Source organism: Hemibagrus wyckioides, linkage group LG28 (assembly GCF_019097595.1).
Source record: "Hemibagrus wyckioides isolate EC202008001 linkage group LG28, SWU_Hwy_1.0, whole genome shotgun sequence".
In the NCBI taxonomy this organism is placed as follows: Eukaryota; Metazoa; Chordata; class Actinopteri; order Siluriformes; family Bagridae; genus Hemibagrus; species Hemibagrus wyckioides.
In genome coordinates this window covers 3,307,127-3,333,740 of record NC_080737.1, presented here as the reverse complement: position 1 = coordinate 3,333,740, position 26,614 = coordinate 3,307,127, and the positions used below count along the sequence as shown (strand labels likewise).

General features: G+C 44.2%; 2 protein-coding genes across 3 annotated transcripts in view; both read right to left on the bottom strand.

Annotated features, from left to right (window-relative positions):
* Positions 1 to 204: 204 nt before the first annotated feature.
* Positions 205 to 10,016, bottom strand: micu2 (mitochondrial calcium uptake 2). Its single transcript, XM_058383291.1, has 12 exons — positions 9,792 to 10,016; positions 8,515 to 8,650; positions 7,557 to 7,588; positions 7,260 to 7,335; positions 5,381 to 5,428; positions 4,995 to 5,077; positions 3,331 to 3,378; positions 2,738 to 2,838; positions 1,832 to 2,003; positions 1,584 to 1,692; positions 1,278 to 1,435; positions 205 to 1,126 (listed from the first exon to the last, which is right to left on the bottom strand). The coding sequence occupies exons 1-12, from the start codon at positions 9,987 to 9,989 to the stop codon at positions 1,025 to 1,027; spliced, it is 1,263 nt and encodes a 420-aa protein (XP_058239274.1). The 5' UTR covers positions 9,990 to 10,016; the 3' UTR covers positions 205 to 1,024.
* A 4,073-nt stretch (positions 10,017 to 14,089) lies between these two features.
* sptbn4a (spectrin, beta, non-erythrocytic 4a) overlaps positions 14,090 to 26,614 on the bottom strand; it is a 31,043-nt gene continuing 18,518 nt past the window's right edge. For both annotated transcript variants that reach the window (XM_058383261.1, XM_058383262.1), the window contains exons 5-20: positions 25,365 to 25,454; positions 24,901 to 25,179; positions 24,678 to 24,808; positions 24,257 to 24,461; positions 23,929 to 24,174; positions 23,709 to 23,843; positions 22,936 to 23,180; positions 22,557 to 22,695; positions 22,378 to 22,462; positions 21,951 to 22,138; positions 20,027 to 20,946; positions 19,665 to 19,725; positions 19,090 to 19,343; positions 18,814 to 18,984; positions 18,515 to 18,557; positions 14,090 to 18,370 (exon numbers count right to left, since the gene is read on the bottom strand). In XM_058383261.1, the coding sequence (XP_058239244.1) occupies positions 17,942 to 18,370; positions 18,515 to 18,557; positions 18,814 to 18,984; positions 19,090 to 19,343; positions 19,665 to 19,725; positions 20,027 to 20,946; positions 21,951 to 22,138; positions 22,378 to 22,462; positions 22,557 to 22,695; positions 22,936 to 23,180; positions 23,709 to 23,843; positions 23,929 to 24,174; positions 24,257 to 24,461; positions 24,678 to 24,808; positions 24,901 to 25,179; positions 25,365 to 25,454 (3,621 nt within the window). In that variant the 3' untranslated portion in view covers positions 14,090 to 17,941. The remainder of the gene's footprint in view (positions 18,371 to 18,514; positions 18,558 to 18,813; positions 18,985 to 19,089; positions 19,344 to 19,664; positions 19,726 to 20,026; positions 20,947 to 21,950; positions 22,139 to 22,377; positions 22,463 to 22,556; positions 22,696 to 22,935; positions 23,181 to 23,708; positions 23,844 to 23,928; positions 24,175 to 24,256; positions 24,462 to 24,677; positions 24,809 to 24,900; positions 25,180 to 25,364; positions 25,455 to 26,614) is intronic.

Here is a 26,614-nt window from a genome sequence, read left to right as displayed (position 1 = left end):
CAAACTCGCTCAAATCCTTCCGCTTGTCCATTTTTCCTGCTTCTAACATCAACTTTGAGGACAAAATGTTCACCTGCTGCTTAATATATCCCACCTACTAACAGGTGTCATGATGAGGAGATACTCAGTCTTATTCACTTCACCTCTCAATGGTCATAATGTTATGGCTGATCAGTGTATGTAGTCTCAAGTCACTCTGAAACGTGTATTTTATCTTGTTTATTTTTTTCTCAACACCAGTGTGCAAGACAAAGAAAACAGAGTAAACAAGCTTCTCCTCACAAGATGAGAATAGTGTGATACAGAGAGAGAGAGAGAGAGAGAGAGAGAGAGAGAGAGAGAGAGAGAGAGAGGTGAACTCAGATTGCTTTCAGATGCGCAGTGTTTAGTCGTCTTTAGTGTGGTTCGTTTGAGCAGGTGAGAACACAGCAAACCCAATCCCAGTTCAGATCCAAACTCTCGCGCGGAGTGAGAAAGCCTTTTGATTTGATCCTGAAGTAAACCGAGAGAAGCAAAAGCACTCTAGAGAACTGGAGAACTTCTGGAGTGACAAAATTGTAATAAAAAGGTAAAGGAGATGATTCAGGTGTTCTTGGAGCACAGAGGAATAATGCAATATCTATTAAAAACTATTTACATTTTCATATATAATATTTCATATTTCAAATTATTAAAGCCTCAAACCTGGATATGTTTATTAATAACGAAGTAAAAAGTGCTGTAATAAGATTTTATACAAAAAAAAAAGAGGAGAAAATTCTGGTCAATTAGTCTGGATATTCAGTCAGAACATTCTTGATAATTGGATCTTGAAATTGGATCATTGTGGAATTTAACATGGATCTAAAAAAAAAAAACAACCTGATGGTCAGCTGAGAAAGTGACCGAGTACCACGGAGGATCTAACAGACCGGCGCTGTGCATCTCCAGGTGAGAGCTGAGCTTGTGTACTATACACTAAGCAAGGCTGAATAGTCACACCCCTAATTCCACAAGCCCCACCCCCTGTGACGAGTGTTTCATTTCAGAAAGGGCTGCTGCTGTGACTGAGGGCCTCCTGAGCTCCTTTTAGTGTTTCCTTCTTCACACACTTCCAGTATCCTGACACTCCCTGCTGGGACTGGACCTGTCGAGAGAGGGGGGGTTGAAATGTTGTAGTTACACAAATGGTAAAAGAACAACAAAATAAATGAGCGTATTAAATATTATAGAAACAAGGCACTGATGTCTGACACTGAGAGGTGAATAAATCAGATAGTTCAGGTTTGATCCCTCACCCTGAGACCTCGCAGCATGCGGTCCTTCATCACGGCGATGAACTCTTTATGGCTGAGACAGTTGTCTCCGTCCAGGTCGAAGATTTGGAAGACTGTGTCCAGAACGTTCTCGGAGAGCTCCTGTCCTGTGGCGATCTTCACGGCTCTCTTAAACTGAGCTGCAGTGGAGTGAAAAGCAAAGCATGCTGGGTGTTAGAGCTTTATAAACAGGAATAAAATGAGAGTCAGTAAATAAATCTCTGACCTGCTATGACATTTATTACATGTTTATGACATACTTATAAAGTAAGAACAGCACAGCGTTACCCATTCCTATCGGTCTGTTAGCATCGGCGATCATCTTCACTGAGATGGAAAAGTCTTCCAGGTTGTTGGTGAAGAGACAGAACGCTTTAAACTCCTCAAAAGTGATGCTCTAACCGAGAGAGAGGGGTACAGAACCCAGAGACAGACTTTACTAGAAGGTTTTTGCTTCAGAGCTCCAGACCTCAGTGTTGTTGACAGACACGGAAGAGCGCTAGACTCAAACAGAAACCTGAGGTGAATCCGCTCACCTGTCCTGTCGGTATTCTCTTCCTCAGGTTCTCCAAGTACTCCATGTTGTCTTCTTCGTTGGTGTAGTGCAGCAGCCAGTCAGCGAAGTCCTCCCTCCTCATGGTGTCCATGCCTTTAGAGAACTGCAGGAACTCCATCTCCTGCACCTCTGCCTGCAGATCCTCCATGAACCTGCAGGACAGGACAGGAGAAATCAGCCACCTGGCTCAGTACAGAGGTCTACTGCATCACTCTAGCTAACAGCTAACACTCACACTAACAACAACAATCATTTCTACAGCATCTTTCATGCGTTTAGATGCATCAACTCATTACCTAGTAAAATTAAAAACAGAGACAGAAACAAAAGAATCAAATAGCAGTGAAAAAGGACAACAATAATATAACGTTAAATATAATAGTGTTTAAAAATACATAAAAATAGTTGTGTGTAGAAAGAATAGACTAGAAAAGTCTTTGATATAATAAATTGTAGAATTAGAGTAGAAATTTTGATGATCATTTTTCATTTCATTTCATTTCACTATCTGTTATCCGATCTATCCTTGGGTCATGGGGAGCCTGTGCGTCATTGGACATCATGGGAGTGCCAACCCAACGCAGGGCACACACACACATTCACAGGCAATTTAGAGACTCCAATCAGCCTAGAAGCATGTCTTTGGACTGTGGGGGGAAACCGGAGCACCCGGAGGAAACCCACCAAGCACGGGGAGAACATGCAAACTCCACACACACAGTGAGCGGGAGCGAGACTTGAACCCAGGACGCTGGAGGTGCGAGGCGAATGCGGTAACCACTAAGTCACCGTGACGCCACTTTTGGTGATCTTATGAATTGAAATCAAACAAGATGTTAAATAAAGAACATTTAAAGCCAGGAGCTGCAGAGCGGTGAAGCCAGACCTGTGAAACTCTTTGTACTGCAGTTTATTTTGTCCCTTAGAGCCGAAGAAGAAGGCCTGCAGCGTGGTGCTTGGATCGCTGGTGTCCTCCGAGGCTGCTGTCTGAAAACACAGGACATGGAGAGCTGAGTCTCTTCTCTAGTCACCACACCGTCTCACCACACCAACCACCTACAGAGACAATTCTTTTCTCTAGCAGCACGCGTTTTATTGCTCTTATACACCAGCAATTAGCCAGGGATTAACGCCTTGCTTTTTGTCCATTTATGGTTACATTTAACGTCTGCTTTAATTACTTTCAGATTTTTGGAGATATAACGACCCAAAAAAAAAAAAAAAAAAAAGGGCAGCTATTTGCTAAGCAACCACAAAGTGCTAACACTGTAGACTCCTTTCATAAATGTTTAAATAAGTTACACCTTAAAAACAATCTTTATTTAATGATAAATTAAGGTTGTGCCAAAAAATACATCTTCAAATCTTCAACATTTATTGATCTAAACATACGACATAACCTTTAAGTCAATGGTCACCTTCTAATTATTTAAAAGTATTTAAAGAGAAAAATCCACAACGACGACGGTCTGAACTCACCTCCATTACCTCTTTAGCAACCTTCCTCTGCCCGATGATTTTCTTCAGCTTTGGAAGACAGACACTGGATTATTTTATGTTCGAAAGACATTTTTGTTTTTAAGTTGTTGTGTTTATTTATTTATTTATTTATTTTTTCAGTCTGCAGATCAGGGATGGGGAACCCCGGCTGTTTTGCTGCCGCACTGTTTGCACTTTCCTGTTCTGCTGGGTCTCATTAGAGCGAGAACACCATCATTAATCAACTCATTAGCTAATTATCAGGTTTTGCTGTGCTGTGGCTCTCCAGGACGGAGGCAGCCCACTTCCTGCTGCAGACTCCGTAAACACAACCCTGCTCTTATTTAACCCCCGAATTCCAGCGATCGTGCCGGCGTACGTACCTTCGCTCGTCTGAAGCATCCTTTTCGAACAGCATTAAGAAAGACAGAGCAGCATCAGTTTACCTGCAGCACCACAACTCTGCATTCCTCAACATTCCAGGCAACAGTAGTGTATTTTCCAGACTACGAGTTGCTCAGGATTGTGTGGTTTAATGCCGCTTTTTCGTGACCTCGTGTGCTGAAGCCTGGCCTGAGGAGACTCCCAGACTTAACAAGGAGGGTTTTTTTTTTTGCTTCAGTTGGAGGTCAGAAGTGCAGATTTATGAGTTTTTTCACTGAATGTTGCATAAGTTGCATCATGCCGCAATTTATCACACTATATTGCCAAAAGTTTTGGGACACCCCTCTAAATCACTGGATTCAGGTGTTGTTTTTCAGGGGTTGGGCTCGGCCTCTTAGTTCCAGTGAAAGGAACCCCTTCCTGTTCCAACATGACTGCACACCAGTGACCAAAGCAAGGTCCATAAAGACATGGATGAGTGAGTTTGGTGTAGAGAAACTTGACTGGCCTGCACAGAGTCCTGACCTCAACCCCATAGAACACCTTTGTAATGAATTAGACCAGAGACTGTGAGCCAGACCCTCTCATCCAACATCAGTGCCTGACCTCACAAATGTGAGGAATGGTCAAAAGTTCCCATAAACACACTCCTAAACCTTGTGGAAAGCCTTCCCAGAAGAGTTGAAGCTGTTATAGCTGTAAAGGGCGGGTCAACTCCATATTACATTCATGTGCATGGAAAGGCAGACGTCCCAAAACTTTTGGCAATATAGTGTACCTCTGCATAGAATTTTTTGTTTTCCTATTTTATAAAAGAGACATAAAGCTAATGAGTTTTACCAAATGAGGTCCTTATAGTCTGGAAAATACAAACTGGTTTACACTGAAGACACATAATTAGCGCACTTTTTTTCTTCTTCTTTTCTGAAATCGACTCGACTCATGCCGCATGTCCTCCACATGCTAACGGTGCTAAAGATAACGACGCTGTTTCCCTTTAAATCAGGCTCTTAAAGGGACGGCGTCATGCTATAATAAATAAATAAAGATCACCCTGTTGGTTTTTGCTTTAACTGTTGCCATGGAGACTGAGTACGTTTCCGTTTCCCACCTTGGGTAAGTCTCAGACGGATGACCGCTGAGCCAAAACAGGACTAACGGGTAAATAGAGTAAAGAAATTCAAAATATAAGAGTGTAACAGGATTTTCTTTCAAACAGGACGCCGTTTATAATCGTTACGCAGTGAAAAGGCGAAGAGTGCGAAAGTAAAATGCTTCACCTTCTCAAACTCCTTCTTGTCCACCTGCTCATTGCCGTCGATGTCCAGCATTTTGAAAGCAATGTGGAATCCGGTCCGCGGCTCTGAAATCACAGTACGCTCGCTTTAGATAATTAGCCGTCGCTAATCCAGGATAATCTCATTCAGTCTAAACAGGGGGATAACGCCAGCTATTCACTAGCTAGCTAATTCTCTAGCCTGTTAGCTAGTACGATTATCAGCCTGATCTCTGACGCTGTGTGATGGAAACCTCAGGCTGTTTCAGGCAACATGGCTAACCTTCTTTCGTTAAACAGTCTGAAGGTGTGAACCAGTGACTAGTTATATTTCATATTTCAATACGTGTTCTAGAAATTAGGAGGTTTGTTAAAATGATAAAAACGTACTGGTGAGGATGGTGAGGAGGAAGAGGTACTCGGTGTAAGAGATCAGACCTGCAGACACACCAGAGAGAGAGAGAGAGAAAGTTAAGACAGGAACGAAGTCAAGCACAAGAGGGTGTGTGTGTGTTTCTGTGCTGTGTGTGTACATGTTGTTGGGAGGATGAAGTTGATACAAAAACAGTTAAGGTAAATGAAAAACATGTCAGGTTTCTTTCAGTGTGTGTGTATGGATGTGTGTGTGTGCGCGTGTGTGATTATGTATGTGTCTATGTATGTATGTATGCATGCGTGTGTGTATGTGTGTGCGTGTGTGATTACGTATGTGTCTATGTACACTATATTGCCAAAAGTATTCGCTCACCTGCCTTGACTCGCATATGAACTTAAGTGACATCCCATTCCTAATCCATAGGGTTCAATATGACGTCGGTCCACCCTTTGCAGCTATAACAGCTTCAACTCTTCTGGGAAGGCTGTCCACAAGGTTTAGGAGTGTGTTTATGGGAATTTTTGACCATTCTTCCAGAAGCGCATTTGTGAGGTCACACACTGATGTTGGACGAGAAGGTCTGGCTCTCAGTCTCCGCTCTAATTCATCCCAAAGGTGTTCTATCGGGTTGAGGTCAGGACCCTGTGCAGGCCAGTCAAGTTCATCCACACCAGACTCTGTCATCCATGTCTTTATGGACCTTGCTTTGTGCACTGGTGCACAGTCATGTTGGAAGAGGAAGGGGCCAGCTCCAAACTGTTCCCACAAAGTTGGGAGCATGGAATTGTCCAAAATGTCTTGGTATGCTGAAGCATTCAGAGTTCCTTTCACTGGAACTAAGGGGCCAAGCCCAGCTCCTGAAAAACAACCCCACACCATAATCCCCCCTCCACCAAACTTTACACTTGGCACAATGCAGTCAGACAAGTACCGTTCTCCTGGCAACCGCCAAACCCAGACTCGTCCATCAGATTGCCAGATGGAGAAGCACGATTGGTCACTCCAGAGAACGCGTCTCCACTGCTCTAGAGTCCAGTGGCGGCGTGCTTTACACCACTGCATCCGACGCTTTGCATTGCACTTGGTGATGTATGGCTTGGATGCAGCTGCTCGGCCATGGAAACCCATTCCATGAAGCTCTCTGCGCACTGTTCTTGAGCTAATCTGAAGGCCACATGAAGTTTGGAGGTCTGTAGCGATTGACTCTGCAGAAAGTTGGCGACCTCTTCGCACTATGCGCCTCAGCATCCGCTGACCCCGCTCCGTCAGTTTACGTGGCCTACCACTTCGTGGCTGAGTTGCTGTCGTTCCCAAACACTTCCACGTTCTTATAATACAGCTGACAGTTGACTGTGGAATATTTAGGAGCGAGGAAATTTCACGACTGGATTTGTTGCACAGGTGGCATCCTATCACAGTTCCACGCTGGAATTCACTGAGCTCCTGAGAGCGACCCATTCTTTCACAAATGTTTGTAAAAACAGTCTGCATGCCTAGGTGCTTGATTTTATACACCTGTGGCCATGGAAGTGATTGGAACACCTGATTCTGATTATTTGGATGGGTGAGCGAATACTTTTGGCAATATAATGTATGTATGCATGCGTGTGTGTGTGTGTCTATGTATGATTACGTATGTGTCTATGTATGTGTGTGTATGTGTGTGTGAGAGAGAGATTATGTATGTGTGCGCGTGTGTGATTATGTATGTGTCTATGTATGTGTATGTATGCATGCGTGTGTGTGTGAGAGATTATGTATGTATGTGTGTATGTATGTGTCTATGTATGTATGTATGCATGCATGCATGTGTGTGTGTGTGTGTGTGTGTGTGTGAGAGATCCTGTATGTGTGTGTGATTATGTATGTATATATGGTTATGTACGTGCGTACCGTTGTCTCCGATTCCTCTGAAGAGATTACTTCCTGCCCTGGCTTTAGAAGCCACAGCCATCATCTTGGCTACTTCCTGTAGAACAGCCAATCAGAATTATCCAGAGTCAACAACAAGCCCCAGTTTATTTCATTTCATCTCAGTAACACAGCAAACGATGACGAACGTCAGGAAAATACGCAAAAAGTTAACGTGACAAACAACAAACGCTTTTACTTTCCAAAAGTAGGAGAGTTTAACGAGGTGACGGACTACTAAAGTCTAAAGAGAGAAACATGGAGCAGGTTCACACTCACCGCTTTGGTCAGGAGTCTCTTATGCAGTTTATCTGAACAGAAAAAGAACAACAATGAGACAGGTGTGTGTGTGTGTGTGTGTGTGTGTGTGTGTATCTGGGTGTATGTATCTGTGTGCGTTTCTGTGTCCTGTGTCTGTATGTATACGTGTGTGTCTATCAATCTGTGATATGTCTTTGTGTGTGTGTGTATATACAGTATGTGTGTGTATGTATATATGTCTGTGAATGTGTGTGTAATGCACTTTTACAGTCCTGTAAACAAACAGTTTCTAGAAAACAGTGAACACACTCTGTGTAAGAAATAAAAGACACGTTTAATCCATTTTTAGAAAAAAAGCAGTACTGTTTCCAGTCTCATTATTCAGCAGCTTCATAAAACTGCACTTTAATCCATCACATCACCCTGTGAGTGTAAAACCAGTACACACTGTATCCAGAGCAGAATCACTATTTATTTATTTATTTATTTATTTATCTCTCTCAGCTTAAAGAAAACATGTCTGAAGGAGTGATGGATCACGGGACCTCACCCTCATATGCTGCTCTTTACTTCAGCCTTCATCATCATCATCATCATCATCATCATCATCCATTAAAAAGTTTGTGTATCGAGCAAATCTCTCTTAACTTTAGAATCTTCGAAGGTTGGTTCAGTTTTACTGCCATAAAGGAAAATTACTGGCTGACAGACACACACTGTAAGTGTTTATTACATGTACACAGAGAGTGTGTGTGTGTGTGTGTGTGTGTGTGTGTGTGATAACAGGTCACACCTGTATATTTTATTACCGTTGCGCTGAATACAATCCTGGCTAAACAGGTAATTAGCATGCTAATAAAAATCCTTGATAACTAGCTTAAAAAATAATGAATTTCAGTGTGTATTTATACACATATATATACACACACACACATATATGTGTGTGTGTGTGTGTGTGTGTGTGTGTGTGTCTCACATTCCACATGCTCCAGCAGGACGGAGTACAGGAAGTCTCTGGGAGTCATATACAACTCATTCTCATAAATCACAGATGCAAACTGGTTGAAGCGTAAACGCCGCATGGAGGCTGCTGGTACAGGGGTGTCATCATCCTTTAATTACACACACACACACACACACTATTATAACACAGTAAGCAGCATATAAACCAAACAGTTGCTTCCTTGATGTTTAACCAACTCGTAAACTGAAAATTCCAGTAGGTTTTACATGGTGGTGAAAATGTTACTTCACGTTAGAACGTCTCACAGCTCAACACATCCTACAGGAATCGGACACCACTCGTGTATAAACTGTACAACAACAATCATTTACAGTAAGTGTATACACTGACCAGGCATAACATTATGACCACCTGCCTAATATTGTGTTGTTCCTACTTTTGCTGCCAAAACAGCCCTGACCCGTCCTGCACTGTGTATTCTGACCCCTTTCTATCAGAACCAGCATTAACTTCTTCAGCAGTTTGAGCAACAGTAGCTCGTCTGTTGGATCGGATCACACGGGCCAGCCTTCTCTCCCCACGTGCATCAATGAGGCTTGGCCGCCCATGACCCTGTCTCCGGTTCACCACTGTTCCTTCCTTGGACCACTTTTGATAGATACTGACCACTGCAGACCGGGAACACCCCACAAGAGCTGCAGTTTTGGAGATGATTATGTGTGTGTGTGTATCTAGTGGTCTAGCCATCACAATTTGGCCCTTTTGGTCAAACTCGCTCAAATCCTTACACTTGTCCATTTTTCCTGCTTTTAACATCAACTTTGAGGACAAAATGTTCACTTGCTGCCTGATATATCCCACCCACTAACAGGTGCCGTGATGAGGAGATCAATCTTATTCAGTTCACCTGGTCATAATGTTATAGCTGATCGGTTTAGTGATGAAATGATCCGTACGCATGTTGGTTTAAAACGTGAGTGTTCATCAGTACCGCGATACACACAAAACCGTGATGATACCGTGACACCGTCATTCCTCCTCACCCTCCGCTCTAACCGTCAGTGCTGTTGGGCGTGGTTTAGATCCCCGCTGGACACACAGTTCACTACATAAACAGCAATTGCACTAGTTTCTATTTCCGCATACTGTTTGTTTAAAATATTTCCACGTCGTAAAAATAAAATTCTTGATCTTTAGAGCAGCTCTGGTTCACTTCAGACCCTGGTGCACTTCTACAGGGGGGTAGGAAGGTAGTTAGGACTGTGACATGAAAACTTTTTTTCCCTTACCGTGGTCTCCTTGGCGAAGACGGTCGGTTGTAAACATTTCCAGCGCGTGCCATGGCGATACCGGAGAACCCCGGCGGCGGTCAGGAAGCCTAACACCGCGCCACCGACCGCCGGCTTCAGCGGGACTTTACTACCGAGGGTCCAAGAACTCCTGAAGAAGTTCCGCAGACTCGCCCCGAACCTGCCCCACGTCGCCATTTCACTAGCAGGAAGTTAGTGTGAGAAACAAGTGGAGCTGGCGCCATCTACCGGATTTTAAGAGAACTGTTTGTGTAGTTCCTCGAATTCTCGATTCTGATTGGTCAGAAATTAGAGACGCTGCAGTACTGACAGTAGTTCTGGCTTGGAGGCAAATCCCAGGTCAAATCCCAGCAAATCGTTTCTATAGTAACGACGTGTATGGCGATCACGATACATTCTAAACCTAGCTGTTATGTAGAGATACTTATTTTATATTTATGGAAGGAGTCTCGTTATGATCAGAAGTTAAGCTGTATAACCTGACTTTATTTTGCCTTATTAATTGCTCTAAAAAAAAGATAAGTTGAAATAAAAGAGAGTGTATGTGATGACAGTGTGATAGCTAACCTGCTTCTCAGACATTCTGTAACATTAGACTATAAATGGATAAAAAGTAGGATTTGTGTATTCTTTAGACATTGCTGTGGAAGAAGAAGAAGAATGTGAGGAAATAAATCAGCCTGTAGACACTGATAATCAGGGTTTGTTGTTCAGAGCCTCTCCTCCATGTGGCATGTCCTGGAGGTTTACGGAGCTGACCGGACACGACGGTTTCTCTGAGCAGCTGGACGAACTTCTCACCTCAACAGTGCACATGGCAGCGCTGCATCCTTCCTCTGCAAATATCTCACACAGCGATGAGATGATGAGGAACGATGAAAACAAACAAAAAAAACACTACTCTGAGTTTGAAAATCTGTGAAGACATTTGATGTGCAGTGTGAGTTAGCATGTGTGTGTTAATGTTTATTTCTGCTGAATATAGTGTTTATGGAAGATGGATGGATGGATGGGAGGAAGGAAGTAAGGATGGATGGGAGGAAGGAAGTAAGTATGGATGGGAGGAAGGAAGTAAGGATAGATAGATAGATAGATAGATAGATAGATAGATAGATAGATAGATAGATAGATAGATAGATAGATAGATAGATAGATAGATAGATAGACTATATTGCCAAAAGTATTCGCTCACCTGCCTTGACTCGCATATGAACTTAAGTGACATCCCATTCCTAATCCATAGGGTTCAATATGACGTCGGTCCACCCTTTGCAGCTATAACAGCTTCAACTCTTCTGGGAAGGCTGTCCACAAGGTTTAGGAGTGTGTTTATGGGAATTTTTGACCATTCTTCCAGAAGCGCATTTGTGAGGTCAGGAACTGATGTTGGACGAGAAGGTCTGGCTCTCAGTCTCCGCTCTAATTCATCCCAAAGGTGTTCTATCGGGTTGAGGTCAGGACTCTGTGCAGACCAGTCAAGTTCATCCACACCAGACTCTGTCATCCATGTCTTTATGGACCTTGCTTTGGTCACTGGTGCACAGTCATGTTGGAAGAGGAAGGGGCCAGCTCCAAACTGTTCCCACAAAGTTGGGAGCATGGAATTGTCCAAAATGTCTTGGTATGCTGAAGCATTCAGAGTTCCTTTCACTGGAACTAAGGGGCCAAGCCCAGCTCCTGAAAAACAACCCCACACCATAATCCCCCCTGCACCAAACTTTACACTTGGCACAATGCAGTCAGACAAGTACCGTTCTCCTGACAACCGCCAAACCCAGACTCGTCCATCAGATTGCCAGATGGAGAAGCGCGATTCGTCACTCCAGAGAACGTGTCTCCACTGCTCTAGAGTCCAGTGGCGGCGTGCTTTACACCACTGCATCCGACGCTTTGCATTGCACTTGGTGATGTATGGCTTGGATGCAGCTGCTCGGCCATGGAAACCCATTCCATGAAGCTCTCTGCGCACTGTTCTTCAGCTAATCTGAAGGCCACATGAAGTTTGGAGGTCTGTAGCAATGGACTCTGCAGAAAGTTGGCGACCTCTTCGCACTATGCGCCTCAGCATCCGCTGACCCCGCTCCGTCAGTTTACGTGGCCTACCACTTCATGGCTGAGTTGCTGTTGTTCCCAAACACTTCCACGTTCTTATAATACAGCTGACAGTTGGCTGTGGAATATTTAGGAACGAGGAAATTTCACGACTGGATTTGTTGCACAGGTGGCATCCTATCACAGTTCCACGCTGGAATTCACTGAGCTCCTGAGAGCGACCCATTCTTTCACAAATGTTTGTAAAAACAGTCTGCATGCCTAGGTGCTTGATTTTATACACCTGTGGCCATGGAAGTGATTGGAACACCTGATTCTGATTATTTGGATGGGTGAGCGAATACTTTTGGCAATATAGTGTAGATAGATAGATAGATAGAGAGATCAGATTTAATATGTTCGCTAAATGAAACTGAATCAGATAAATAAATTTGCAGGTTTTATTCAGCTGACTTGATTCTGTTATCTGTTACAAGTGTAAATGCTCCGCCCACCTGAATAAACACTCCCACAGCATTCACCTTTTCCCTGGCTGTGTGTCAGACATTTCCTCTGTTCCAGGAGAACAATACCTGAAGCAACAGCAGACAAGTTTAACAAGGTCAAATCAGCACTGACCTGTTTAACCAGTCGTATAAAAGGGACCGATAAAGCGGAACATGAATGCAGCAGAACAGAAAAAATCCCAGTGACACATTCCAGTGTGTACAGCTTCATATATAACTGTGTGAAATTTAACTATATACACTCACATATACACCGATCAGCCATTACATTGAGAGGTGAAGTGAATAAGACTGATGATCTCCTCATCATGGCACCTGTTAGTGGGTGGGATATATTAGGCAGCAAGTGAACATTTTGTCCTCAAAGTTGATGTTAGAAGCAGGAAAAATGGACAAATGTAAGGATTTCAGCTTTGAGTTTGATGAAGGGCCAAATTGTGATGGCTAGACCACTGGATCAGAGCATCTCCAAAACTGCAGCTCTTGTGGGGTGTTCCCGGTCTGCAGTGGTCAGTGTCTATCAAAAGTGGTCCAAGGAAGGAACAGTGGTGAACCAAGGACAGGGTCATGGACGGTCAAGGCTCATTGATGGACATGGGGAGAGAAGGCTGACCCATGTGATCCGATTCAACAGATGAGCTACTGTTGCTCAGATTGCTGAAGAAGTGAATGCTGGTTCTGATAGAAAGGTGTCAGAATACACAGTGCATCACAGTATGTTGTGTATGGGGCTGCAGAGCTGCAGACCAGTCATGGTGTCCATGCTGACCCCTGTGCACCGCTGAAAGTGACAACAATGGACACATGAGTATTAGAATTGGATCACAGAGCAATGGAAGAAGGTGGCCTGGTCTAATGAATCATGTTTTGTTTTACATCACGTGGATGGCCAGCTGCGTGTGCGTCTCTTACCTGGGGAACACGTGGCAAGAGGATGCACTATGGGAAGAAGGCAAGCCGGCGGAGGCAGTGTCATGCTTTGGGCAATGTTCTGCTGGGAAACCTGGGTAGTGTCATCCATGTGGACATACCACCTACCTAAGCATTGTTGCAGACTACGTACACCCTTTCATGGAAACAGTATTCCCTGATGGCTGTGACCTCTTTCAGCAGGATAATACGCCATGCCACAAAGCAAAAATGGTTCAGGAATGGTTTGATGACCACAACAACCAGTTTGAGGTGTTGAATTGGCCTCCACATTCCCCAGATCTCAATCCAATCCAGCATCTGTGGGATGTTCTGGACAAACAAGTCTGATCTAAGGAGGCTCCACCTTGCAGCTTACAGGACTTAAAGGATCTGCTGCTAACATCTTGGTGCCAGATACCATGATGGTGCCAGATACCATGCCTCAATGGGTCAGGGCTGTTTTTGCACCATGTAAACCTAATCCCATTATGTCAGAATGTTTTAATTCACATTTTTCAGATTTATCCATGAGATATGATGTTTAATACATTTGTTAGATTGAATGTGTAAATGTTAGTGTGTGTATCATGGCCTGATTTAGGGTGAAGAGTGAAGAGAACCTGACTCCGGATCAGATCAAAGGTGAATCTGGTTCCGACTTGATTTTTCCAGTCCACTTTTTGGCATAATTTTTAATAAATACACACTTGCTTCTTTTTGCTTACTCCAAAATGAATAAATAATTAATGTTGGTGTGTGTGTGTGTGGGCATTTCAATGTGACCCAAATAAAGACACGACACCATGGTGATATATACAACTCTGTAATGAGTCCAGCAGACTACCGGTACATAATGTTTTAATGACACATCTCAGTTAATACACATTATCTGCATTACCCTTCTTCATAATCATCATCATCAGTCCTTTTTGCTGGGGGTTGAGCCCCTTTGGATAAACATGCACAGCTGTTGCATAGGAATCTCCACTATGTTCTCATTCATGCAACGTATTAGTGGTTTTCTTCTACGTTCCTTTGTGAGAAATGGTTTATTTTCGATCAGATAAAGGTGCGCGTGCCCGCAATCTCCGCTTTTGTCCATGGTGTCCGGGGGAACGCGCATAATCTCGGCCACGTAAAAACAAACCCGTGGTGGCCGTGTCTGGTTGTACAGCAGCGAACAGAATATACAAACATATAAGTGCGGTGAGGTCAAGCTCGGCGATGATACGGAGTTGAAAAAGTGCCGGACCGAGACCTTCTGCCTGTCCCCTCTCTGTGTGTCAGAGAGAACGTTCCAATGAAAGTTTCTCTAGAATGTTCTGGAGCCTGGAATCGGTGAGCATCACCGCCCTCTTGTGGTTGAACTATAAATCTCGAGGAGCTTGGCTGGGCGGCCAGGGGGCGGGTCCAAGGTACTGCAGGACAGAAGTCATCTCCAAATCATCTAGGTGGTGTTGTGATATTGTGCTTTTTTTTTTTTGAACGATGACCCCAACATCAGGTGAGAAGGACACAGTCCAGGTCAGATTCTGTAGCATCTCTTGTTTTAAAACAGACAAAATGATGTGTTAAAAATATCTGAGAAAATATTCTGGGGACCGGTTAGCTTTTTCTCACCCGTGAATGTCAAATTCACGAACAACCCGCGAGACGTTCTTTACGCTTGTGTTCTCGGAGTGCACTTAAAGGTAAAGCCTCGCTCAAGGGCACTCTGAGAAAAGCAAACTGACTGCACGTGGAACCTTTTGAATGTGCTGTGATGGGTAAAGCAGGTGGCCTACATTTCACACTGCTGTCTTTGCCAGGATTTGAGATCTTGCCCTCTCTCTCTATCTCTCTTTCTCTCTCCTCTTCCACAGTGTCTCTCACATGTTCTGTCTCTCTGCAGGAGAAACAGGGCTGTTCTCCAGAGCCTAGATCTGTGGCATACTGATTCTCCTTCAGTGCTACATTTCTTTCTCTCTCTCTCTCTCTCTCTCTCTCTCTCTCACACACACACACACACACACACACACATACACACACACTAGAGCTCATCTCAGAGCTAGCTTTATGAACTGACCCCATATCAGCTGTGTATGTGATAACAGTGTGTTAATCTGGTCAGTGTGTGAAGCTGTACCCTACATTCACACTAGCATTAATCTCTTTATATTGATTCATACTGTCTCCATACACGTTTATGGCAGAGTCATACATGACCCCATACTAGAACTGAAGAAATGTCGGACCTCATGGTCCTTAGGATGGAGTCACTCAGGCCAGTTGTCAGAACGTGTTGCTTTACAGTGTTCCTCATGTGCACAGAATTGAGAAGACCTCCGTTCAAGCGTTTCTCGGCGGTTCGCTGCATGCTAGTCTGAATGGAATTTGATATTCAGCTAACGATAAATGTGGCAAGACTTCGTTCTGTGTGACTAAATAGAAACCCGACAATAACTTTGGCAACCCCATACAGTGAGGAAACACATATGGGGACTTGTGCATGTTTGTGCATAAATAAAATCACAGATGCAGCTCAAATGCAGCAGCACTGTAACACAACCATTAGGATTTTTTCATGGTTCATTAAATATAAAACTGCTAACTGTTATGGCACATGACTAAATAAAATAAAAGATGCTCAAAGCAGAAGTACAGGTCTATCAGGAAGCGAAAGTGCAGATCTGGGCGGAGTTTGTTGTTGTTGTTTGTCTCATCACAGACAGTGTGATGTAACATTCAGGCTTTAAGATTTTAAAAGTACAAAACTTTTTCCACAATGAAAAAATTGGAAGACGGAGAACCAAAAAGCGACAAATGCGGTGCTGAAAAAAACCACAAAAACGGTCGAGCTTGACCTCGAAACACACACACAGAGTGACGACGTGCGGACATTCAGAGCGTAGACGCTTTGCGTAGACATCGAAAACACACACACTCTGTGACGGTGCTGCCGTGTGGTGGGAATCTTCTGCCTTACTGAGTCGGCTGGCCTGAAAGTGCGACTCAAATGTGTGTGTGTGTGTGTGTGTACGCCGTGGGTCTACAAAGGCTATGTAAATGCACATTTAGCACTTTGTCATAAAGTCCTAAACCACTTTAGGCGATTAATACTTTGTTAGCTCGTTATATTTCCATTGATTAATAAAAAGTAAATGAAAGTTTGGCTTAATTCAGTGTAGCTTGTAGAAGTTGTGTTTACTGTTATATACATACAAATATATTTATAGATATGTATAGATATATACAAGGTTTAACCTTTAATCGCATAACAATGTCACAAACACAGCACCTCCTGTTCAAGCTAATCGTCATTTTACAATCAAAAGGACGAAGGCGGCGAGAGATGAGGTCAGGGACCGAACTCTCTGCGTTCCTCAGATATATCAAGTAAAATCCTAACCATCGATTTCATGTGCTGCGAAAGCCTCGGGATTACAGATTACACGGACGAATTCTTTTCAAACACACTCACACTGCAGCCCGTACTCCTGGAAGGTGAAGTGACGCAGACTGAACAGAATAAAAAGTGTGAGGTGAGGTGATAGTCTCTGCTGGTTTGCGCTTAAACATTTCCAAATAAACCTTCGCTTCATAACGAATACGATGATCCTCGCCGTTAACACCTTAGACACGTTCAGTGTGTGACGCTTGCTTCCTTAGTATACGAGGCTAACGAGGAAGAGAAGTGTTCCGTGTTCACGCGAGGTAAAGTTCCTCGTGGAGTCACGTGAAGCTTCTGAGCTCCAAGTTCGGATTATTAAACTCACTGAAGAGGAAAAGAACACGGTTTTAACGAGTAACTGAAAAATAAGAAGTAAACGTGTACTGTATATAATCTTCGGGCTGCTTATTATTCCTGAACTTTCCACACATTACTAGTACAAATTCTCAAGTTTATATGTGTTTATGTGCTGACTTTATTTAGAGATTCTGAGGTTTGGGAACTTGGATTCGAGAAACACTGATTTGATGATTTGCTGGTGATTTATTTTAAGCTCTTGTTACGTGATATCTCTGTTAGCATCGTAGCTCTGGTACAAACACCTGAAGAAGCAAACTGCAGACACTGAACATATCCTGAACAATCGACTACTTTTTTTTTTTGGAGTAAGTGTGTACAGGAAATGTATATTTCAGGGATTACATCTAGAAACTCTTACTGGAGCTGAATGAATGTGTTAGTATGGGCTCAGTACGGAAACTGAAGCGGGGTTACAACGTCGATCTAATCGGTGGAGCGTATAAAGTGTGTGCGGTTCCACAGGTGAGTGTTTCTCCTGTCTTCTCTAGTCCTGAGTGTCTTCACATTTCCCAGAGGCATACACACACTATTGTCACTCATCTCCTGCTTTTACACACACACACACACACAGAGGGGGTGAATATGAATCAGATATTAAATCATCTACTGCACACATCATATTGCTTTCTTTAAAAAGGCTTTTCAGATATCTAGGGGACATTTTTTTTGTCTTTGTTTACTAATTTTAGGACAAGATTCGTCCCTACACTTTTGCTGACGCTCTCTTTGGACGCTGTGTTGACAGGAAAACCCCACCAGCGTATCATGGGGGTGAGGGAGAAGTAAAAGCACTCGTTCTTCTCCTCTCCTCCACTCTTGGTGGATCTATGGGAAGATAGATGGATGGATGGATTGATGAGTTGACTCTATCATTTACTTTTCCCCGAGGTGCTCGAACCTCTGGAACTCCGATCTCCTCTCTCCCTCTCTTTCTCTCTCTCCCTCTCCCTCTCTCTCTTCCTCTCTTTGTCTCTGTCTCCTCTCTCTTCTTTCTCTCCTCTTTCTCCCCTCTCCTTCTCCCCTCTTTCCTTCTCTCCTCTCTCCCTCCCTCTTCGTTCCATCCTCGCTCTCTCCAAAGTGTCCCTCTTTTCGGAGCTTTCGGAGCTTTTCTCCCCCTCTCGCTTGTCCGATCGATCCGAGCGTTCCGACTTCTCTGATGGCTCCGCCCCCTCAGAGCGCTCCTTGCGCTCTGATTTGTCAGGGTCGGTGGAGGAGGTGGTGGGTTTCTCCCACTTGGCGATCTCCTCGATCTCGCTCAGGCTAGCGTTTATGCTGTTCACCCAACGCTTCAGGTCCTCCTGCATACACACACACACACACACACACAGAGGAATAAAAGTAGATAAAGTAGATTTAGAAAAAAGCTTCCAGACAAACAAGATGTGCAAAATGTTTTCCGTAAAATGGTTGCTGTTGCTGTGATGGCGCATCGTTAATCTCACCTCATCTTTGGCCAGGAAGATATAGTCCCCATCGGTTTCACTCCTGCAGTGGGTCAAAACACACACACACCTCACGTCAGCGACTTGATCACCAGTTTAAGATAGTTAGCATTTCCTGCTGTAATGTTAGTTTTTCTAATACCCTCAGAGCTGACTAGAGAACCCTAGAGCACCTTAGTACTGCACAGCTCACTGTCTCGCTCTACTTAGCATCACAGCACCTCATTTAACACACCTGATTTAACTCATCAGTTTAGATGTGAGGAATTCATGAGCTCAATGTGTTGTGAGAGTCTTACCTCAGGATGAAGACGTTCTTCTTGTTCTTGTAGCCATTGGTGGTGTCGAAGGTACAGATGGCTAGGTTGAGGAGCGGCTCGTCGTTGTACGGGGTCGTCGTGTTCCTGGCATCCTTGTAGAAGCCGATCTCCCCTTTGTTGAGTACGCAGTACAGGTTCACCCATGACTTGCTGCAAATGGAGAGGAACATATACCATTAGATACGTTTTCACTCCCTCTGGGTGTCCATTTTACCACCCAAGCAAAGAGTGTGCTAATCAGCATGTTAGTAATACCTGTTAGGGCTCTTTTCTTTGCCTTCCTCTTCGTGTTTGCGATACAGGAAGCCCTCCTGGTGAACGGTATGCGTGGGTGGCTGCGGTGTGCTTGGCGCACTCTGAGCTGGCGCTGACCGTGACCGTCGCGTCTCCTCGGGTTCTTTAGGACGCGGCCGTCTGCGCGGTTTTGGACGATCACGAGCTCGAGGTCGGTCAAGACGAGAGACCGGGGCAGAGAGACTGCTGGGGGGACGATACACCTCTCCCCTCGCCTAAGAGACAGAGATAATTAATCAAAGAAGGTTAAAAATGAAGGTTAAGAATGTGTCTCAGACATGCAAAAAGTTTTACTCAGAATTCATATGTATTTCAGATGAATGCTAGGTGATTAGGTGATTCACCAAAGTATCTGCTGATTAGCTTACAGACTTGATGCTTCATAGAGCTGTTTCTTTTCTAGACACTGAGACACAGGATCAGTAAGTGTTTTCCTACTGGACAATGCTGGAATGAGGTGTGGTAGAGGAAGGAAAGCAGTGTGTATTGGTTATAGTGGCTTGAAGTGTTATAGTGAATGAAGCATCAGTACTCACATAGCATGCTTCTCTCTCCTGCACCTGTTCAACAATCTCAGCCATGGTGGAGCGTTTTTCCCTACGGCAGCAAGAGAGTGACGCTCAAACGAGTACACATTTTATATTTTTTCCAAAAAAGAATTAGTAATATCAATGACAGTTTAGGTGTCCCACATCCCTCTATTTCTATACGACCTGGCTAATCAGAATCCATGTAAAAATCTGAATTCTGCTAGGCTTCGGTTAACAACATGCGCTATGATGACGTAGAGCTACACAGCCACAATTCATAGGTAGAGTCTTGCAAATGCATATAGACCCTATGCAATTAACATCAGTGTAATAAAAGATGTGTGGAAACAAACACATTCTCGCCTTACCCTGCCTGCCTCTTGTCTGACCCTTCTTTCCCAGACTCCTGGTCACTGGAGTCCTGTTTCTGAAGTCTGTGCCTGCCGCTGCCCTCGTGCTCGCTGGATGACTGGCGCTCTAGTTTGCGCCTTTGGTGCCTCTCCTGGCGCACAATCATGGGCAGTTCATTTAGCCGTGCCTGGATCTCTTGCTCGCTGGAGGTGTGACGCCCGAGCCTGTACTCCCTCTCCCTGCGCAGGTGGTCCATCTGCGGGTCTGAGCGGCTGCCACGGGGGTCTCTCTGCAGCCGTCCGTGGAGCAGCTCAAGGGATGCCTCAGTACCCATTGGCACACCCACTGGGACCAGGTGCCCAGCCTGGGCCTCCATCAGTGGACCTACAGCCTTGTGCATGTGGTTGATCCTGGGCTGAAAGTCAGCTTTGAGCTGCTGCCAGGCGAATGTGGTTTTGGGTTCAGTCACACCCATAGCACTGAGGGGGTTCAGGCCATTGGCTCCTGTGACACCCTGTTGGTTTAATCCTGTGTAGCTCGAGCTGTCTGTCCCTAACATGCCGACTTGGTTTAGGCCAGTGTAACTCGAGCTGTCCAACCCCAAAACACCCTGTTGGTTTAATCCGGTTTGACTGGAGCTGTTTGTGCCCAGTGCCCCGACTTGTTGGTTGAGCCTGTGGAAGGGGGAGCCATTCATGACAGGAACATAGGGATTCAGCGCAGATCCGAGCCTCTGGGAAAAAGTTTGTTGAGTATGTGTAAGGTCTGGACCAGATTTGGACTCAAGAAGCATGTCCTGCAGAGGGCTCCGGAAAAGAGACGAGGAAGAGGAGGACGAGGAAGAGCTGGGCACGAGGCAGGACAACGGAAACATCTGTCTGTTGAGGAGAGATGAGGTGGAGGACTGCTTGCTTTGCTCTTCCTTCAATTTCTCTGCCTAGGAGGAGAGATAGTGTTATACAGGACACATTAAAATGAAGACAAATGGTCGAAACATAAATATTATAACACATATTCATTTGATAGATCATATAGATAATTATACAGCATCTGTGAGCCCAAAAGTTTTGTGTCCTCTACCCCCTGCTACACCCACTCTTCGTCCACCAATCACTGTGATTCAAATGACTCATCTGTCAAGCTGATTAAGTTTGCTGATGTTAGTCCTACTGGCAATGAGTCAAACCACCAGGAAGTAAACCAAATGATGTTGTTGCTGTAACCTTGAGCCCGAAAACCCCTAAAGTAACAAAAATGCTCTGTGACTTCTAGCAAAATCCCCTCAGGATTCAGTACTTTTAAATGAATAAGAAGGCTCAGCACTTGATCTAGACCATGTTACTTGGATATATGCATACGTCAGTGGATGTGTGGTAGAAAGCTATATAAATAGATGAGTGGATGAATAGATGGATGAGTAGATAGATGGATGAATGGATGGATGGTAAAACAAGTGAAATGATAATTGAAGTGATGGATAGAAGAATAGATGAATCAGTGGATGGATAACAGAAAGATATAAAGATAGATAAATGAATGGATGGATGGATAGATATATGAAAAGGTAAATGATGGGTCAGTGCATAGTCATATAGTTGGATGGATGGATGGATGGAATAATGGATGAATAAGTGAATGGATGTACAGGTGTTCATATAGATCAGTGAAGTGATTAACTGGGATGGATAGATGAGTCAGTGGATGGATGGTAGAAAGTAATTTAGATAGATTAAAAAATAGACTGATTCAAGTAGATGGATAGATGAATGGATGAAAACATGTATGTATGGATGGATGAATCAATGTAAGAAGACAAGTGGAAATGAACATAGATGAACAGATGGAAAATGGACGATAGATAAGAGAGGAGTAGATTAGACAGATTGATGTATAGACACAGTAGTAGAAGGTAAACAGTGATTTATTGGTTGCCATGCCAACCTGTCGTAAAGAGATGAAGTGCTCCTTCCACGTAGTTGCCGCCTTACGGAACGCTTCATGTCGACGAATCAGCTGCTCCACCTCGTCAGCCCCACCCTCTGCCTCACCACCGCTGCTCAGCGACTCCTTCGTGGCATGCCACGTCCCTTCAGCCTTGCTTGTATGTGCAGTCTGTAACCGCTTCTGCACTGTAGGTACGAACAACGTTAAATAATATTAGAACTATGTCTTTTCAGGCTGATGTACTTATTTTTCACAAATTACAGTCAGTCATTAATTTGTCTGAATTCAGTAAGGCTTTATTTTGATAAAATTGTAAAATATAAACTGGATTTATGGTTGTGAAAAGCAAACTGTTAGGGGCTTCGTGCTGCATTTACCAAGCCAGGCTGCAGTAACGAAATTATCAGCATGAGGATTTGCTTACTGCGTTGGAGTTTCTCCCAGTGCTGCTCCCACTTATCATTTAGATCTTTCTGCTTCGCCATCACATACTCCAACTTCTCCTTTACCTACACGCATAAGAGACAGACAGAGAGAGAGAATAACACAGGGACCATGGGGAAAATGGAGACCCTGTATTGTGTCTATGTGTGTGTTCTGTACCTCCTCAGCTGCAGGATTGTGTGCCGCGAGCAGCATCTTGCCCATTTCCACACAATGCATGAAACTCTTGCTTTTGTTTTCCATTTTACTCTTCAGATTTTGGTGCTGGGAGATCATGCACTCCAGAGTGGACATGTCCCTAAAACACATAGACACAAGAAAAAACAAATTACCTTTACATTTCTGGCATTTGGCAGACGCCCTTATCCAGACCGACTATCATTTTATACCTGAGGGTTAAGGTTAAGGTGTTTGGGGCTCTGGCTCTTCAAACACAAGCATTAAATCAGTACAGATTTAAAAAAATGGTGGAAGTCAAGGATTACTACATCAATATTGTAGAAAATTAATAAAATCTCCTAGATGGAATGATTCGTACCGTGCGTCCTCAACCGGGCCGATTTGTCCCATGATCCCATCTGTCCACATGCTGAGCTCACGCACCATGGCAAAGAACTGGATTTTGTCCGTCACTGTGGTAACCTGCACGCGGCTGCCCTCGCACGCCACGAGGAGCTCCTTCCACGCGCGCATCACTTCCTGCTCACGGACCAAGATGGTGTCGGCCTTCTCTCCAGCGTAGATTGCACGGAGCTGAGACGCGTTCTCTTGTAGCTGGCGCACCTGATCGGGTCAAAGATTCAACATTGTCATGTTTTTGTTCAACTTTAATTTTGCAAACCTTAATTTTCTAGCAGGACTATGGCTACAGTAAATGAATGCGATGTAAATTATATGAGTTGTAAGAGACAAAACATCTGCCACACTATCGTTACTATGGAAACGATAGGGTATAAAATTGAGTGCATTAACAAAGCTGCTCTACTGTTTGAGCTGCTGTTTTTAATCAACTCCTTCTAACCAATCAGAATTAAGAATTTATCAACACTGTGTATGTTACAGAAGGTTACTGGAACACGGCAAGAATAAAATAATGGGATATAAATGCCAAATTAAAGTCACTGGAAAGCAAGGAGTGCATTAGAGTGTTTTACAGTATATTAGAGTGTATTAGAGTCGATCAGAGTTGCTGGGAAATGGGAACTGGTTAGAATTCCACACTTCAGTAGCACTGGCTGCTGGCAGGTGTGGACAGTGTGTATGTTCATGTGTGTGTGTGTGTGTGTGTGTGTGTGCGTGTGTGTTCCTCACCTGTGAGACCAGCAGCTGCAGAGAGTGTTCAAAGGAGTGCAGCAGTCTCTGTAGTGTGCCAGGGTTGGCGGTGCTCACCTGACACGAACGCACCTCCGGTAACTGTCTCATCTTCCCTTCAATCTGCACCAGCACCTAAACACACACACACAGGTGATTTGATTTAATGCAGTGTGTGTGTGTGTGGCTGAGTTTGAGTATTAGTGGACTATATTTCAACCTCCTGGCAGTTGGTAAAGAACTTGTGGAGCTGGTGTGAGGCAGCGAGCATCTGTGCTCTGGTCTCCATCAGCTCCTGCAGGTCAGCCCACGACTCGTTCAGGCCGTCCTTCCACTCGGCGATGGTGGCGGCGTCTGCATGACCACAGTCGATCATCTCGTTCACCATCTTGTTCACTGAGTCCATCTGCCTCTGACCCACAGTGCTCGTTTCTGCCCGGAACTCTGTGAACCTCTCCTGCAGCGCCTGCGCACAACAAGGTCATAACACAATCACTGTCAACAAACTCAAAGATGAGGCCGACTGTACGTGTGTGTGAGAGACTGACCGTGACATGCTCCAGGTCCTCTCCGAGCTCAGTGGAGCTTGCCACAGCCTCTCGCTCAGAGATCCACTTCTCCAGAGCCTCCACCTCCTTCTTCAGCTGGTAGAGCCAGTACTGCTGCTCCAGCTTGGTCTTCTTCTGCTCCACCAGGTCCTTCAGGGAGACGTAGAGCCGGTCGATGTGAGCCTGCTGCTTAGTGATCTGCTCACTGAAGAGAGGAGCCAACAGCTTTGATTTAGAGCGTCACTGGTGTTAGTCATTAAGGATGAAGTGTTCCTGTTCAGGTGTGAGGTAACAAGTTTAAATAGGTGTTTTAACTGCTCAAGTGATTACATGTTCAAGCCTTCAGTTTGAAGGGAAGTTTCCTGTTCAGGTGTTTGAAGGGGGAGTGTTTACATGTTCAGGTGTTCAGCTGGGTATTTACCTGTCAGGATGTCCCAGCTCTAGCATGCGGCGGCACTGCTGAGACAGGAAGCCCACGGTCTCTGCGTAATTCTCCACTTTCTGCTCTAAAGCCAACTGCTCCTTCAGCAGCCTTAGTGTGCTCGCTTCATCCTGCGGAGATACAGAAAGAGGCAGATGCTGTACCATGAGGAAAAAGGTTTTTAAAACATTCAAACTCTATTACTCTATTATTCTGTTCTTACATTGCCGTTCTCCTCATTGAGGACATGTAGCTTTTGCCCGCTGAGCCACGACTCTGCCTTCGCTGCCTCTGTGTAGTATTGCTGGGCGTGGCTTACTGCATCCAGCATCATGGTACGACGCTCTCCCTCCATCTGTAGCACCTCCCACAGCTGCCTCACATGCATCGCTCCCTCTCTGATGATCTCCACTTCGGGAGTGCGAAGGGCGGCAACTGCCTCGGCTCGCTCCAGCACCTCCTCGACACGCCCTTTTCTGGCCTGCATTTCCATCTGCAATGCCTGCACAAGTGACCAGAGAAAAATCCAAAGAAAGCTGCAGTCAAACCATCAAGCTACTCCACCATTTCAGATAAAAATAACTGGACTGGATCTTTAACGTATTGAGTGCTCAAATCACATGGAAATAATTATTTGCTTAAAAAAACACAGTTAATTTGTCTTAAATTTATTTCTCAGAATCTCACCTCATGGTTTTTAACAAGCTGCTGAACGCTCTGCATATTGGTGCCGTATTCAGTAGAGGAAACCAGTGGTAATCGCTCCTGAATCCACACCTGTAAAGAGAAACAAGAGAGATATATCGCTATATACTGGCTAGATCAGGTTTTATATACAGTGGTACCTTGGTTCTTGACCACTCCTGTGTTTGAATTTTCGGTATTCGATTTGAATTTTTGAGTCAATTTGACCTCGGTGTATGAAAATATTTTCGGTGTGCGACTCGACCGTCAGGAACGCCAGTTCTTGTTTCATACAGGATTTCAACGAATATCGAATAATGAATATTCATTTAAGGGGGGCTCAGCCCCCAATGAGGGTATAATAGTAAAAAATAATAAATAAATAAATAAATAAATAAAAAAAATAAATAAAAATAAACGTTTGACTAACAGGGTAGGATGGTAAAATTATTGCAGCATTCCACTGTATTGCATAGATGTGTATCTAATATCTATCAACATTTGAGTACTGAACAAGCCAAATACGAGTGTTCTTCTCACACACACACACACACACATCCTCTCTCTGCGACGCCGCAGTCTGCGGATTGAAGAACGCGCTGAAAGATGGGGAGGAGCCAAACTCTGCCGCCGTTTTCATATGAAATTTAAAGAGGACTGAGCCGATCACAAATTTGTGTACAGTTTATGGAGAATTGCAGAATTTTTAGGGAGACTGAGTAGAAATGTTAAAGCTCCCCTAAAAATGGCCTAGCGACGCTCATGCTGCACAGGCTCTCCATGCGGCGTACCCTGGCATAGACAATAGAGATGATGCAGTTTACACGGGTCATCTGTTCTGAAAGCATCATCCGTGAGTGCTTGTGTTAGAACCCCACGCTATCTTTTGTGGTATAATTTCAGTAGCCATGTCTCAAAAAAAGGGAAAATCAGGCATCAGTGTTGCCAAGAGGAAAGTTCTGAGATCAACTATCGAGATGACTTAGTTTTACATTGTTTCCTATAGGGTAAAATAATTTGGGGTAAAATAATTTGGTTTTCGACCAAATCGGTATTCGACCAGACTTACGGAACGAATTAAGGTCAAACACCAAGGTACCACTGTAGTTCCCAAAAGACCAACATACGTTTCGTTAGATTTAGATTGCATTTCAAACAATTTTTACACTGCGATTTCTGAAACGAATCAAGCCAATCAGAAAGTGTGTATTCACTAGAGTAGTAATAATAGCTGTAGAAGCATTCAAGAAGCA